Genomic DNA, 14,080 nt, shown 5'->3' with positions numbered 1-14,080 from the left:
GTAGAGGGATGATTTTAAAAAAAACTCACCCATTTACATTTTATTAACCCCCATATTTAGGCATATTTGAGGGCACACTGCTTGAGTGACAGGCTGTCTGTGAGGCGTTGTCTCAATCTATGAGTCAGATCCACCTCTCACTTCTCCACAGCTCCAACCTCTTGTCCAAATATGGTCACTTCTGGCTCAAAAACCAAGATGACGACAGCTGAAATGCCAAATTTGAGGCTTCAAAATGGCAGTCTACAAACCAGTGTCACAGTAGCTATGTCCATTATTTGTACGGTCCATGAGTGTATTCTATGCTAAAGGAGATAAGACAGGGAGCATTGAAGCATTTGCATTTAGACCTTCCTGCTTCCGGCTTTCTTACAGTGCAGATGCTCCACTGCTTGCACTCTGCTTTGCTTACATTCTTTTGTGGATATAATTGTTTTTTCTGCTAAAAGCTACAGAAAGTAGATCCTGGATACTTATAAAGCATTGGGACTTTAATTTGTGAAAGATACAGAGGACTACTGCCATATTTTCACCACTTTTTCACCACTTTAGTACTGTGTGAGCAGGCCTGAGGCACAGTGCAAGCCTTTTGCTGTGTCTGTGACTGGAAACCTGTGATTAGGACAAGGACAAGATGGCAAAATCTGTGAGCTGCACAGAGTGTGAGCGACTAACCGAGATGATAATGCAGCTTCAAAAGAAGAATGAAACGCTACAACAAATTCGTGAGAGTGAGCAATTCATTGACTCTGTGGCAGCTAACATACAAGGTGCTGATGGACAGACTGGTGTATATGGAAATACAACAAATGTGGAGCATACCATCGCTGACTTGGCTGACACAATCCCATGGATATGTCCTAACACCACTGAATCAGCTACAGAGGCTCCCAAACTGGCCTTCCCTAATGACCCTTCCTACTGGCACAGGACTGGTGCTCGACCAAAAGCATCAACTCCAGCCAGGACTTGGTCTGATGTCACTAGACACAAAGGCAAATCCAGCAGGAAATTAGTCAAGGGAGCCCCAACGCTCACCCCTCCACTTGAACTCTCTCTACACAACAGGTATGATGCACTGGCTCCAAATGAAATGTGTGACAATACCAACTACACTGAACCCAGGCAGGCCAAGGCTATCCAAAATGCAAGCAATAGCCCCAAAACCACTGCTAGACCCAGGGCTAGAAAAAACTATGCTAACTCCACACCTGAGAAGCCAAGGGCAAGAAGAAGTATGCTAACACCACACCTGATCAGCCAGATACCATCCTGATCGGAGACTCAATAACCAAGCATGTAAGAATGGCAAAGACTGAAAATCTAACAGTGTCTGACACGTCTGTCAGGGAGCTAACCGAGCTGTTGCCAGTGATCCTCTCTACACACCCCAGTAACATGAGGATCATCATCCATGCTGGGTCTTTTGACATTCTACGAGGAAAAACTGGCTCTGAGATCCTGAAAAAAGACTTTTCCCTGCTCCTGGAGAAACTGAGTGACTGTCAGTCACAAAATGTGTTCATTTCTGGCCCCATTCCAACCCTGGGGAAAGGAATCGAGTCTTTTACCAGACTCCTTGCCCTGAATACATGGCTGACATCGGCATGCTTCACTCATGGGATAAAGTTTATTGATAATTTTAACATCTTTTGGAACTGTAAGGATCACTTTCAGCGTGATGGGATTCATCCGAACATCACTGGATGCAGACTACTCCCTTGCTCTTGGAAGGCCATACCAAAACAAGAATGGACAGATAAGAGCCAAGGACAAGTACGTGGCGCAGAGACAGACAGCCTGCATCTCTCCCCCTTCACCTGACCCTTTGCTCCACATTACCCAAGGCATTCAGAGGATGTCTCTGTCCCAGTCAGGGATCCAACAACCCCCCTCCTCCCCCCCAGCACCGGCGCAACCACTAAGAATCCAACGTCGACCCTCCCCACCACTACCACAATCACCACGGAGCCAGTGTCAACCCTCCCCCCCTCCACCACGCTCACCAATCAAGGAGTTAGTTAATGCTGCCACACTAAAACTAAAACTAAAGCTCAGTCAAACTGATGAACTCTTAAATAGTAGCCCTAGACATCATCACTCAGGTGCCTGTCAGAGATGAGTCAGACCCCATGCCGCTTCCTTAAACATACCGGCAATCTTAAACAGTCGGTGGCATGGTCAAACACATCTTGAAATTGAAAAGCATCAGCCAGAGTCATCTCCAAGGTCTGTCATTCCTATTTTGACTAGCATCAGGAAAAACAATGTGTACTCGAAGCGCACAGCTACTCTATCTAATCTAACTCCAGTTATGCGTCAGCCACAGACTGTGTCAGACAATGTTAGTACATTAAACTTAGCTTTATTAAATATCAGATCTCTGGCTGGCAAGTCACTTTTAATTAATGATTTTATTATCAAGAGAAACCTTGATTTTATGTTTTTAACTGAAACTTGGTTAAATGAAAACAACAGTGCAGCAGTGCTTATTGAATCAGCCCCCCCAAACTTCCATTTTATCAGCTCAGTTAGAGAACTTAGGAAAGGAGGTGGAGTAGCCACTTTATTTAAGGATGTTTACCAGTGCAAACAGTTGTCATATGGGAAGTTTGAGTCTTTTGAATATGTTGCACTGCAGTTGAGATCCTCCTGTCAAGCAGTATTAATAACCATTTACAGGTCCCCAAAATATAGTGCACACTTTGTTGATGACTTTTCTAAACTATTGTCTGTTGTCTGTATTGATTTTGACTGTGTTGTTATAGAGGGTGATTTTAATATTCATATTGACAATCCCAAAGATGGCAGTGCGAAAGAACTTTTCTACATCCTGGACAACTTTGAACTTTCCCAGCATGTAACAGAGCCAACACACAATAAGGGACATATTTTAGCTCTAATTATCTCCAAAGGACTCAACATTTCTGAGGTTGTGGTGACTGACGTTGCCTTTTCTGATCATTACTCTGTTTTCTTTAAAATGGCCATCTCCACTGACACCAGTAAAAGTACAACAGGGGTAATCAGAAAACGCTATATCAACGAAAACACCTGTACACTGTTCACCAAGGATACCCACACCAGCTGTGCCCTCAGTCTCTGTCAATGATCTGATTCATAGTTTCAGCTCTAAAGCTATGAATATTATGGACAACATTGCCCCAATGAAGGTCAAAGTTGTCTCTGGTAAGAAAAAACCACCATGGAGGAATGTCACACAGGTAAAAGCTCAAAAAAGAGAATGCAGAAAAGCAGAACGCAGGTGGCGAAAAACCAAACTCCAGGTTCATTATGACATCTATAAGGAAAGTCTGCACATCTATAGCTTGGAGCTAAAAAGGGCGCGGCAGTCCTTTTTCTCTGAGATTATCAACAAAATCAATCAATAACAACAATGCACAGACTTTATTTACTGTTGTTGACAGACTGACAAACCCATCAGCGTCAGTCCCTCCTGAACTGCTATCCACCAAGGCATGCAATGACTTTGCTTCTTTTTTCACAGACAGGATTTCAAAGATAAGACAGACAGTCTGTAACTCCAACACAGTGGCTATTTCACCTGTGCCTCATAGGACTACTCCAGTTAATTCGGCACTTTTTCACCCATTAAATTATGCTACTTTGACAGACATAGTTAGAAACCTTAGGTCCACTACCTGCTGCCTTGACACTCTGCCTACAAGCTTTTTTAAAGATGTTTTTAACTGCATAGCACCAGATATACTACAGACAGTCAATTGTTCTCTTCAGTCAGGCCTTTTTCCGATGGCCCTGAAAACTGCAGTCATTAAACCTCTCTTAAAAAAGCATAATCTGGATGCCTCAGTAATAAATAACTACAGGCCCATATCAAACCTACCATTTTTAGGAAAGATCACTGAAAAGGTTGTTTTCCAGCAACTTAACACCTTCTTGGAGCAAAACAATTCCTTTGATGCCTTTCAGTCTGGATTTCGAGCACATCACAGCACTGAGACTGCACTTGTAAAAGTTTTAAATGACATTCATCTGAGCAGTGATGCATCAAAGATTTCGGTTCTGGTATTACTGGACCTCAGTGCTGCATTCGACACAGCTGACCATAACATACTGCTCGACAGACTAGAAAAGTTTGTGGGACTTTCTGGCACTGTGCTAAATTGGCTTAAATCTTATTTACAAGCAAGGGATTTCTTTGTGTCACTTGGCAATTATGAATCTGTGCGAACAAAGATTACATGTGGAGTTCCTCAAGGGTCCATTCTTGGGCCTCTTCTGTTCAACATCTATATGCTCCCTCTTGCTCAGATTATGGAATGTCATAACATCTCCTACCATACTTATGCAGATGACACACAACTTTACATAACAGTGTCACCAGATGACTACAGTCCCCTATATCTACTAAATAAGTGCATTGACGAAATCAATACGTGGATGTGCCAGAATTTTCTACAACTAAACACAGAAAAAACTGAGATAGTTGTTTTTGGCCCCAAAGAACAAAGATCAATAGTCAGTGCTCACCTTGACGCCATGACACTAAAACCTACAAATCAAGCCAGAAATCTTGGTGTAGTTCTGGACTTAGACCTAAATTTCAATAGTCACATTAAGACAATTACTAAATCAGCCTACTACCACCTTAAAAACATAGCAAGTATAAAAGAATTTCTGTCTAAACAAGATACAGAAAAACTTGTTCATGCTTTCATTTTAAGCAGGTTGGGCTATTGTAACGGTGTCTTTACAGGCCTGAGTAAAAAATCAATCAGACAACTGCAGCTCGTCCAGAACGCTGCTGCCAGAGTCCTCACCAACACCAAGAGAGTGGAGCACATTACACCAGTGCTTAAATCACTGCACTGGCTTCCTGTGTGTCAAAGGATAGACTTTAAAATCTTGTTACTTGTCTATAAAGCACTAAATGGTCTCGGGCCTAAATACATCTCTGATATACTTGTACGTTATGAAGCATCCAGACCCCTCAGATCATCTGGAGCAGGTTTACTCAGTGTTCCCAGGATCAAAACCAAACAAGGTGAAGCAGCCTTTAGTTTCTATGCTCCCTGCCTGTGGAACAAACTTCCAGAATACCTGAGGTCGGCTGAAACTGTCAACTCATTTAAATCAGGGCTTAAAACATTACTATTTACTGCAGTTTACCAGTGAACTAGATATGTAACTTATTGTTAGGATAATCTGTAGCTATTGTTTTTATATTTGTCTGCTGTTGCTTTTGCTTTATGTTTGCTTTTTAAATGCATTTTCTGCACTGTTTTTCTTGCTTTTAGCTTTTGTTTTTAATGATCTATTGTTCCTTTAATGTTTTATCTTAACATATTTCTCTTGTAAAGCACATTGAATTGCCTTGTGTATGAATGGTGCTATATAACTAAAATTGCCTTGCCTTGCCTTGCCTAGAGAAGTCAACCAACACTTATTGCTGCCACTTAGATACTTCCAGGTCATTTCACTCAGATAGGAACCATCCTGAGCAACAAAGAATAATAAGAACACAGGCAGAGTCTGCACTTAAAGCCAGGGTTAATGTCAGTGATGTTATGACTATTTACCACTTATCTTTTAAAGAATCCTGCAGAATATCTTTAAAAATACATCGAACAACTTGAGCATTACATATTTTCTTAAAGCACCTGAACAGGTATTTTATTACAGCCTGTGTGGGGATCTTTGTGCTCTTGAAGGTTGAGATAAGTGGTATGCCTTTGGAAAGTGCCACTCCACTGTAGAAGAAGCAGCGATGGATGAAATGACACTGCGTGACGCCACTCACTCCACTCATACCCTCTCCTTGAGAGAAACTGCTGTGCAGCGATGACAGCTGTGTAGAGCACCGTGCTTCCCTTCAACCAGACATCAGTAGACGTAGCTTTATTGCAGGGGAAATGAAACAGTTCAACAGCACATTAAGCACCCAATGAGGAGAAGGGTTTTGCCTTTTATTTTCTTTAAAGATTTCACAGTCATTGTTCTGTTGTGTTTCATGCATATGAAGTTAATCTGCTCTCGGCCTCTCTCTCAGGATGCCATGGTGGTGATTCTCAAGAGCCTTGTGCCGGGCTGCCTTTTTAACATCATAAGCTTCGGCTCCACATTCAAATCGCTTTTCACAACCAGCCAGAACTACGAGGAGGTAAAGCTGCTCTGTATTACATTACTGCATTTCTATGAGCTCTGTAGAGCCAAAGCAATCTGAAGATACTTAAACTCCAGAAATCACACTTTATCTTTTCTCCTCTTCATCTCAGGAAGCCCTGGCCCTGGCGTGTGAGTATGTTAGGAAGATCAGAGCCGACATGGGGGGTACCAACATCCTGGCGCCGCTCAATTGGATCCTGAGGCAGCCAATGTTCAGTGGACACCCCCGCCTACTCTTCCTGCTCACTGATGGGGCTGTAAGCAACACAGGCAAAGTTATTGAGCTGGTCCGCAGCCATGCACGCTACATCAGGTATTACTGTTGAAACACACTTAGGCTCATAACAGAACTTTTTTTAATGTTGAGGCCCAAAATGCCTGATTTAATGGCAGCCTTTCTAAAAAAATGCGATGCATGTTGCAAAGGTTTTAGACAATTTTAAAAATGAAACTGTTATGTAATGCTTGTTGGTGAATGTGAAACGTTTGTGTTGCAGATGTCTGCATCTTTAGAACCAGAAATCATGAGGTGATTTTGGTGACATTGTGCAGGGGCCTGCTGTGATTGGTGAAACTCATGGGAGACAATGATAGGTCAAATTTGCAGAGAAGTTGCAGTGATTGGGCAACATTCAGGGTCAAGCAGGTTTGTTTGAATTTGCGTTAACTGTTGCAATTGCAACATTGCAACATATTGGAGGGACTGAAATATGATTTATTCCTGCAGACTTGCAGCACATGTCGGGGAAGCTACCTTAAATAGCTTTGCAAGCTACCAGTTACTTCACACTGGAAGAAGCTGAACCACAGCTACTAAAGCTATATAAGAAAAGTAGTTCAAATTACTTTGTAGAAAAAAAGACCAAATTGAAAGTGAAAATGTGGTAAGAACTATAGGCCAAAGATCACAGTGTAAAAGTGAACCACCACATCACTACTGATCACCACACAAGACAATGAATATAAAGGGAAACTTTGCTGATATTGAACCAGCTGTGTGGCATCGCAGTGTGCGCAGATGAACAGTGTTCGGCCCTCCACCGCTGGACGGGCAGGGATCTTCAAACAACGTTCATCTGCACACACAGCGATGACACACAGCTGGTTGATTATCAGCAAAGTTTCCCCACTTCCCTTCACTGGTTCCTGTACAGCAGGGTCGCTCTTTGTTTCACTGCTATAATCATTAAAAAGCAAAAGCAGCATGTGTGTACATTCAGTAGGCTATATCTTCAGTAGCTAGCTAGCTAACCCTACACTTTTCAGGGTTTGATTTTGGTTTTGCAACAGAGAAGAAACATATATCTTTTTCCAACCTCTCCAGGTAACGAGTATCATTAATACACGACGTGCCCCAGAAACAACATTTAGCTCCAAACCCACAAAACCAGCCTGAAAATGAAGGAAATCTGGAAATCTGCATTAGAGTCAATGGAGCACAACTGTGTTGTTGTCGCACCCTGGTCTGAGCCGGCCTGATGCTATGTTATGACTGGCCAGTCGGCGTCCAGGGGCGGGACTTAGCAAAGGGTTAATTGTTTGTAGTTTCATTAGTTACTCACACAAAATGGCCAAACAATGATTTAACTACGTGAATCTCTATGCAAATATAAATATAGTTGAACTACAAGCTACAACAAAATGTAGTTAAATTACCAGTTTAATAACAAGTAGTTCACTACTCACCCCACATTGTCATGAATATTGTAGTAACAGCGCTGGCAGAGAAGTGACTGTGTGTCGTGTCAAAGCACTTGATAATACATTTATCTTTTGTTTATGCCGTTATGCAAATATCAAGGCACAGCTGACAGATAACATGAAATCACATCCAGGGATTGTCAGGGGCTTAAATGCATCACCTGATTCTGGAGCTGTAATCCTCTCAAAATGAAATCCAGAAGTATGCGTTGAATGTTGTGTGATTGTCAAACATTATGTTCATCGCTACAAAGCATCTGTCAGAACAGCGGAATTTTTTGTAAGCCTTGGGGTTAGATAAGTAAGAACATGGTTTTACAGCGACATGTAGAGTAAGGAAGTAATAAAGCTCTCTGATGGATGCAAACACCAAATGTCAACTGAGAGCGAGCGCCTGTGGCACAGTGGATCTGCAGTACACTGGGAAATCATTTTATTTTGCTGGTTGCATCCACGCCTCACACTGTGAATCCCTCTCCTGAGTCACACTGGAAATAATTGACTTTTGTCTTCCCCCTTTTAATGGATGACTGCCCCTAGACGATTGCATTAGGTACACAGAGCTTGGCCAGTTCATCAACACTTCCTGGCTCATTATCACACTATGCTTGCAAATCAGCGCAGCCGGTCAGAAACAAGAGCAAACAACGATGAATCTCCATCCTGAAAATCCATGCTCAGTTTTTAACTACGCAGAAGGTGACATTCCCGTTTTAATCTTTGATCTCATTAAAAATGCAAAAGGGATGTAGCTGGTGTAACGAAATCAGCCGCAGTGAAAAATGGAATAAAAATGGTAAAATTCAGCACCAGCCAACCTCCCTGGGGAGAACTCAGAGCAGCAGCAGGCATGTCTCAACTTTCCAGCATGAAAGATAATTTCCTGTTTGGCTCCTTTTCCTCCCAAATCTACGTTTGACAAATTAGATTGTTTATATATCTCCAGAGCATCTCTTTGGATCTGTGCACATCCTGAGAAGACACCTGTTACCATGTACTGTCTCTCGATCTGTCCATGACGCCACAGTGTTTAATGTGTTTGTGCAGATGTTTCACATTCGGCATAGGACAGAACGCCTGCAGGAGGCTGGTGCAGGGACTGGCGACAGTTTCCAAAGGAACAGCAGAGTTCCTGGCCGACGGAGAGAGGCTGCAGCCCAAGGTACTCATTTCCAGCTTTGTGTATCACTCCTAATGACAGCCAGCTATTCTGAGGGCCACCGGAGAGCCATTATGCAGTGGTTTCTAAGCACTGAGTGTCTGCCACTGATACCAATTAGGAAATCATATCTCATAGACGCCATTCGCTTTATGTGCTGGTCAGGGAGACGCTGCGTTTTATATCTGAACGACTATTTCAGGAGGCTTATTTTCACTCCACAGATGATAAAGTCCCTGAAGAAAACCCTGTCTCCAGTACTCAGTGACATTTCCATTGAATGGCTCTTTCCTGAGACCAAAGAAGTGCTGCTGTCCCCCGTGGGCAACACCTTCCTGTTTCCAGGGGACAGTCTGATCGGCTACAGTGTGGTGTGCGACACTACCCGCTACCATGCCAACCCTAAATCTGTAAGTGCAAGACATCAGCTGAACAAAGGACCGCATGCAGGGTGACCTTCTGTGCGAACATTTCAGAAAAAAAACCTCAAATAAGTTTTGTTAATGTTCAGTGTGATAAATTATTTAATGGTTTTTATTTGAACCACTTACTACCTGTGAGAGGCCTTACCAGAAAGATAAAAAGAGCCGAGGGCTAACGATGAGAGAGCTTTTTAAATTAAACCTTGTAACTTCAAAGTGTCACCTTCTCAAAATCTCAACAGGATAAGAGGAGGCGATACAGCATGATGCGCTCCATCGAGTCAGCCAGCTCCGTGTTCTACCACTCACAAGAAGAGGACGTGTTGAGGACAGGTAGCGACAGTCAGGGGTCCTACAAGGAATCACCTCTGTACGATCCCTACCAGGACTCTATGACAGATAGCCCTGCTGCCACAGAGCAGGACACCGCAGGTAAGAACCTACAGTATACACATCCTAAGACGACAATTAATTAAGATGAAAAACTGCCCTGGAGCCGGTTAGGCCCGCCAGTGTACGTTAGCTTAAGCAGATATTATGTGTATAGAGATAAGGCCTGACTAGCTGCTAAGTATCAACTCTTTGCCTGGATGAAGGCAGGAATCAAAAGCAGTGTAACGATACATAAGATGAGATATGGTCTGGAAAGGTTTCTTGTAGTTAGAGGCAATCGAGTCGCCAGAAAAATGTTGTCATTGTACATCTCTGCAAACCACGGATATGTAACATTTGTACAGTATTATGTAGTGGATATGTCGAAACTTTCTTGACGTTTCAACAACGCTGTGGTTAACGTGTGATTAGGTTGAGGCACAAAACACACTTGGTTATGGTTTGGCCTAAAATACCCAGTTTGGTGCCATAGTCGCTACTGGAGATGCAACAGGGTTTAGTGCAGGGGTTCTCAAAGTTTTACTAAGTGCTAATTTAGGGGACGCATATGATTGCAGGACACAAAGAAAAAGTGTACACACAAAAAAATCGTATCTTCTCCATCTCACTTATGCATTAAACTGCAGATTTGTCCAAACAAATTGCTAACTTCAGCTAACAGCGCTAGCATTGATGACGGAACGAAATTTGTGAGGTGCTACCAGTTGCCATGCGACTAGCTGCTTGCTACAAGTTGTCATTTCTTAGCTGACCGATGCTTGTAAGGGGGGTGCAGTATGACGCAGACGCCAAGTATTGTACTGTATTGAATGTAAGCTATTGAAAGTTAAAGTACTGAAACGAGCAGCAGATGATTAACATATAAATCATGCATTTAGTGTCATGTTTGAGGGCCGCACAAAATGTTTTAAAGGGCTGCCATTGGCCCATGGGTGGTTCCTTGAGCAACCAGAAATACTTTATTGATCCCTGAAGGAAAATTGTTATTCATCACAGTTGCTGCGATGTAAAGAATAGAGAATTATAAGAAGTAAGAACAGGTGCATGAAATAGAAGTAACTAATTAAATTCAATAAAATAGAAATAAAATTGTAACCTGGAAATCCAGATGCGCCGCACCTAGCAAATTCAAATTTGCTCTGCACGGGGATCTGGCCCCGACGAGCAGAGCCCATTGAATCACCATCGGACCAATCAGATCAGTCTATCTGACGGAGGTGGGCTCTGGGGGTGTGTAACATGATGAGGACAGTGCTGCGCCGTAGGACCGCGTCCATTCAATTTAGCTTTGGAAGAAACGCTAAACCAACTATACTTATCTTTTTCCTTGAGAGAGGAACAGAAGACTGCCCTAGGAGCCTTCGTTTCCAGGAAGGACATTTTTGCCGTTTTGCTGATGGGATACGGCAAAAGCATAATATATCAGTTAGCCCCACTGTTTGGCAAACCAATGGGGCTTACTGCAATGAATACGTCACCTTGTTTTTTGCTCTGATTGGCCATCGTGCTACCCAATTGTGTGCGGCTGTATTTGAAATGACTCAGTTAGTGCCACCCCTTGGGTAGGAAGGGTGTATCAGTGAGGGCCAGGCTCAAAATCTTTCTAGATTTGAGTCTGGATTTCCAGGCTAATAAAATTGTGCATTATGCTACAATATTAACATGAGTACTTGAGATATATATTTATATACGTCACTGTGCTGAGTCATAAAGTGTGTAAAAATGTACAAATATGTGCATTGTGCTTCATTACACTGTATAAAGTAGTGTTATATTCAGAAATATGAAATATGTATTGTGCCATAATGGTTAGCACAATATATACATCAGTAGAATAAAGACAATGTAATTGTGTACATTCAAGAGAAAAAAGTAGAAATAATTGCACCTAAAGTCACTACTGTAGTTCAATACTTATTAGCAAAAATTAGCATGCTACCATGCTTAATTAAGATGGTGAACCTGGTAAGCATAACTTGCTTGAGATTTTCACAGTACGATAACTGTCTCAGAAAATATTGTAGTTTCATGGTATCACGGTATTACAGAAATATTAATCTTCCCAGTCAGAATGACTGTTAAAGGAAGAAAATGGAGTTGTTTTTCTTCAGTTGAACACACAGTTTATCACACATTTATAAAAATAAAGATGAGATTCTCCATCCAGTTGCTTTTTTTTCCAATATCATGGATAAGCAAATGTTCACGGTATGATAATTGTCAACTTTCATATCTTGGTATACCTTGAAATCTGTATGCCACTGCAACCCTAATTGTCAGAGTCACTGTTAGGTTGGAATTTAGCTCATCACTGTGCTGAAGTACAGCCTTGCAGAGCCGCTAACATGGCTAATGATGCTTAGGCCTTGTCCACCTGCATTAGTGTTTGTCATTATTTAACTCATTTTTAAAAAATCCCACACAAAATGATGCTTTCAAGAATGTAAAATGAATCACTTTGTGCGTGGTAGAGGATTTTATATCTCATTCAGAATAGAAATGGCTCTGGTAATGAGAAGCTGTGGTGAACTGGGCACCTTTAGACTCATTATTTAACAATCAGCAATACAGAGTTGCCAGAACCAACAATTATTTGTCTGCCATGTATGCCAAGGTTTGTTATTTTTGGCTGACTATTTCTCTTTTTGAACAAAACACCAGGTTTGGATTGTAAGACGTCTCCGAGAAGGCGTGCGTACAGCACCAACCAGATAGCAGACTACAACCCGGCAAAGAAGGTCTACACTCCCAGTGATCCCAGTTCAGTGGTGGCAAAGAATCCACTGAGGCGAGCCAAAGTCCAGGAGCTGATAGGCCAGATGAGCCCTGAGCACGAGGCGCAGTGGAGGAGCGACTACCAGGTGCAGTCCCACGCTGTGATGAGTAACATTCACATGATTGCTTTCAAGATGATCTGCTCTGGTTTACTTTGGAAAATGGGTCAGCGGTTATTTTCTGATTCAGCCTGTAATTCAGTCGCAGCTCACAGGTTTCAAACCAAATAACAATAATAATACCCATGTTTTATGTTTAAGCACGCACATGCACATTACACAAACCACAATGTGTTACGGTGACAGAGACAGGAGGATCTTTTTTTGTATTATGACACAGTTATATTGCCATTATATAAAACGTCTGTGTTGATAAATTAAAGAGCCATCTGACCCTCATCTGGACTGGAGTATAATGAAGAACAGACTAATGTGCTCTCCTCAGTAATGAGGGGCAAAATTTATGAATGGTAATTAGGTTTGAATATTGCTCAGGGAGCATCTCAGTATAACTAAACAGAGTTCACTGGGCTGTGAAGAGATTATATCTTCTCTTTGTAAATTAGGCTGAGGATCCACCGCACTCGTGCCATGATTAATCTATAACTAATAATCATGAGTTAATGAAGTAACTTTTTATTCATTTGTTTGTGTATTTTCAGATAAATTAACAACATTAATTAAGATACTACTGTAACCTGTGCCAGAGCGGCAAGAAGGGTGCGAAGATGAAATCTTAAACCTCTCCAATAACTCAAAACAGGATTATCAATTTAGTTTAATTTTATCATACTGCAGAAATCTCATGTGATGATGATAATTAACTAAATATCTCAAAATGAGAAACCTGATCCAGTGATGTAGCACTCAAGACCGGTCTTAAGGCCGGTCTGTAAGCTGAAACCATTTCCCTCAGTGGAAACAAAGCTTTTATTTACTTTAATTTCACAGATAAGAAACAATAAATTGTGAAGACAATAAAGCCTCCACAAAAATAGCATTTTAAGTCTTGTGTGTGATTTATCCTGGCTTCATATGAGCAGAGGAAAACTCCGCTGGTCACTAGGCTAATTTATACAATGTAAAATGCCATAGACTTGTGCTAATAACGTTAGCATGTTGTATTTGTTTGGAAAACGTGTTTAGTATAAAACAGTTGTTTTGTCAGTGAACCTTGCGAGTTGTAATGAAGCCAAACTTTGTAACGTTACTTTTGTTAAATGTTGCTGTTGTCCCTGGTTTTATATGAGAAGAGGAAAAGTCTGCTAGCAGCTAGGCTAATTTATACAATGTAAAATGCCATAGGCTTGTGCTAAAAAACATTAGCACGTTGTATTTGTGGGTGAAATGTGTCCAGATTAAGACAAGTGTTTGTCTGTGAATGCTGCGAGTTATAGTGAAGCTGATTTGTGTACTTGTGTTTGGAATTGTCTCTATTAAGCCATGTTAAATGTGTGTATTGAATCATCTAATCTGTACAGCAC

At 41.6% G+C, this 14,080-nt stretch overlaps 1 protein-coding gene across 2 annotated transcripts in view; it reads left to right on the top strand.

The window, feature by feature from the left end:
- Positions 1–14,080, top strand: part of vwa5b1 (von Willebrand factor A domain containing 5B1) — a 59,043-nt gene that overhangs the window by 24,192 nt on the left and 20,771 nt on the right. For both annotated transcript variants that reach the window (XM_049582029.1, XM_049582028.1), the window contains exons 9-14: positions 6,032–6,142; positions 6,258–6,460; positions 8,896–9,010; positions 9,232–9,417; positions 9,672–9,861; positions 12,484–12,683. In XM_049582029.1, coding sequence (XP_049437986.1) covers positions 6,032–6,142; positions 6,258–6,460; positions 8,896–9,010; positions 9,232–9,417; positions 9,672–9,861; positions 12,484–12,683 — 1,005 coding nt within the window. The remainder of the gene's footprint in view (positions 1–6,031; positions 6,143–6,257; positions 6,461–8,895; positions 9,011–9,231; positions 9,418–9,671; positions 9,862–12,483; positions 12,684–14,080) is intronic.

This window comes from Epinephelus fuscoguttatus, linkage group LG7, assembly GCF_011397635.1.
Source record: "Epinephelus fuscoguttatus linkage group LG7, E.fuscoguttatus.final_Chr_v1".
In the NCBI taxonomy this organism is placed as follows: Eukaryota; Metazoa; Chordata; class Actinopteri; order Perciformes; family Serranidae; genus Epinephelus; species Epinephelus fuscoguttatus.
Note: the sequence above shows the minus strand (reverse complement) of the source record. Positions and strands in the feature narration are given on the sequence as shown.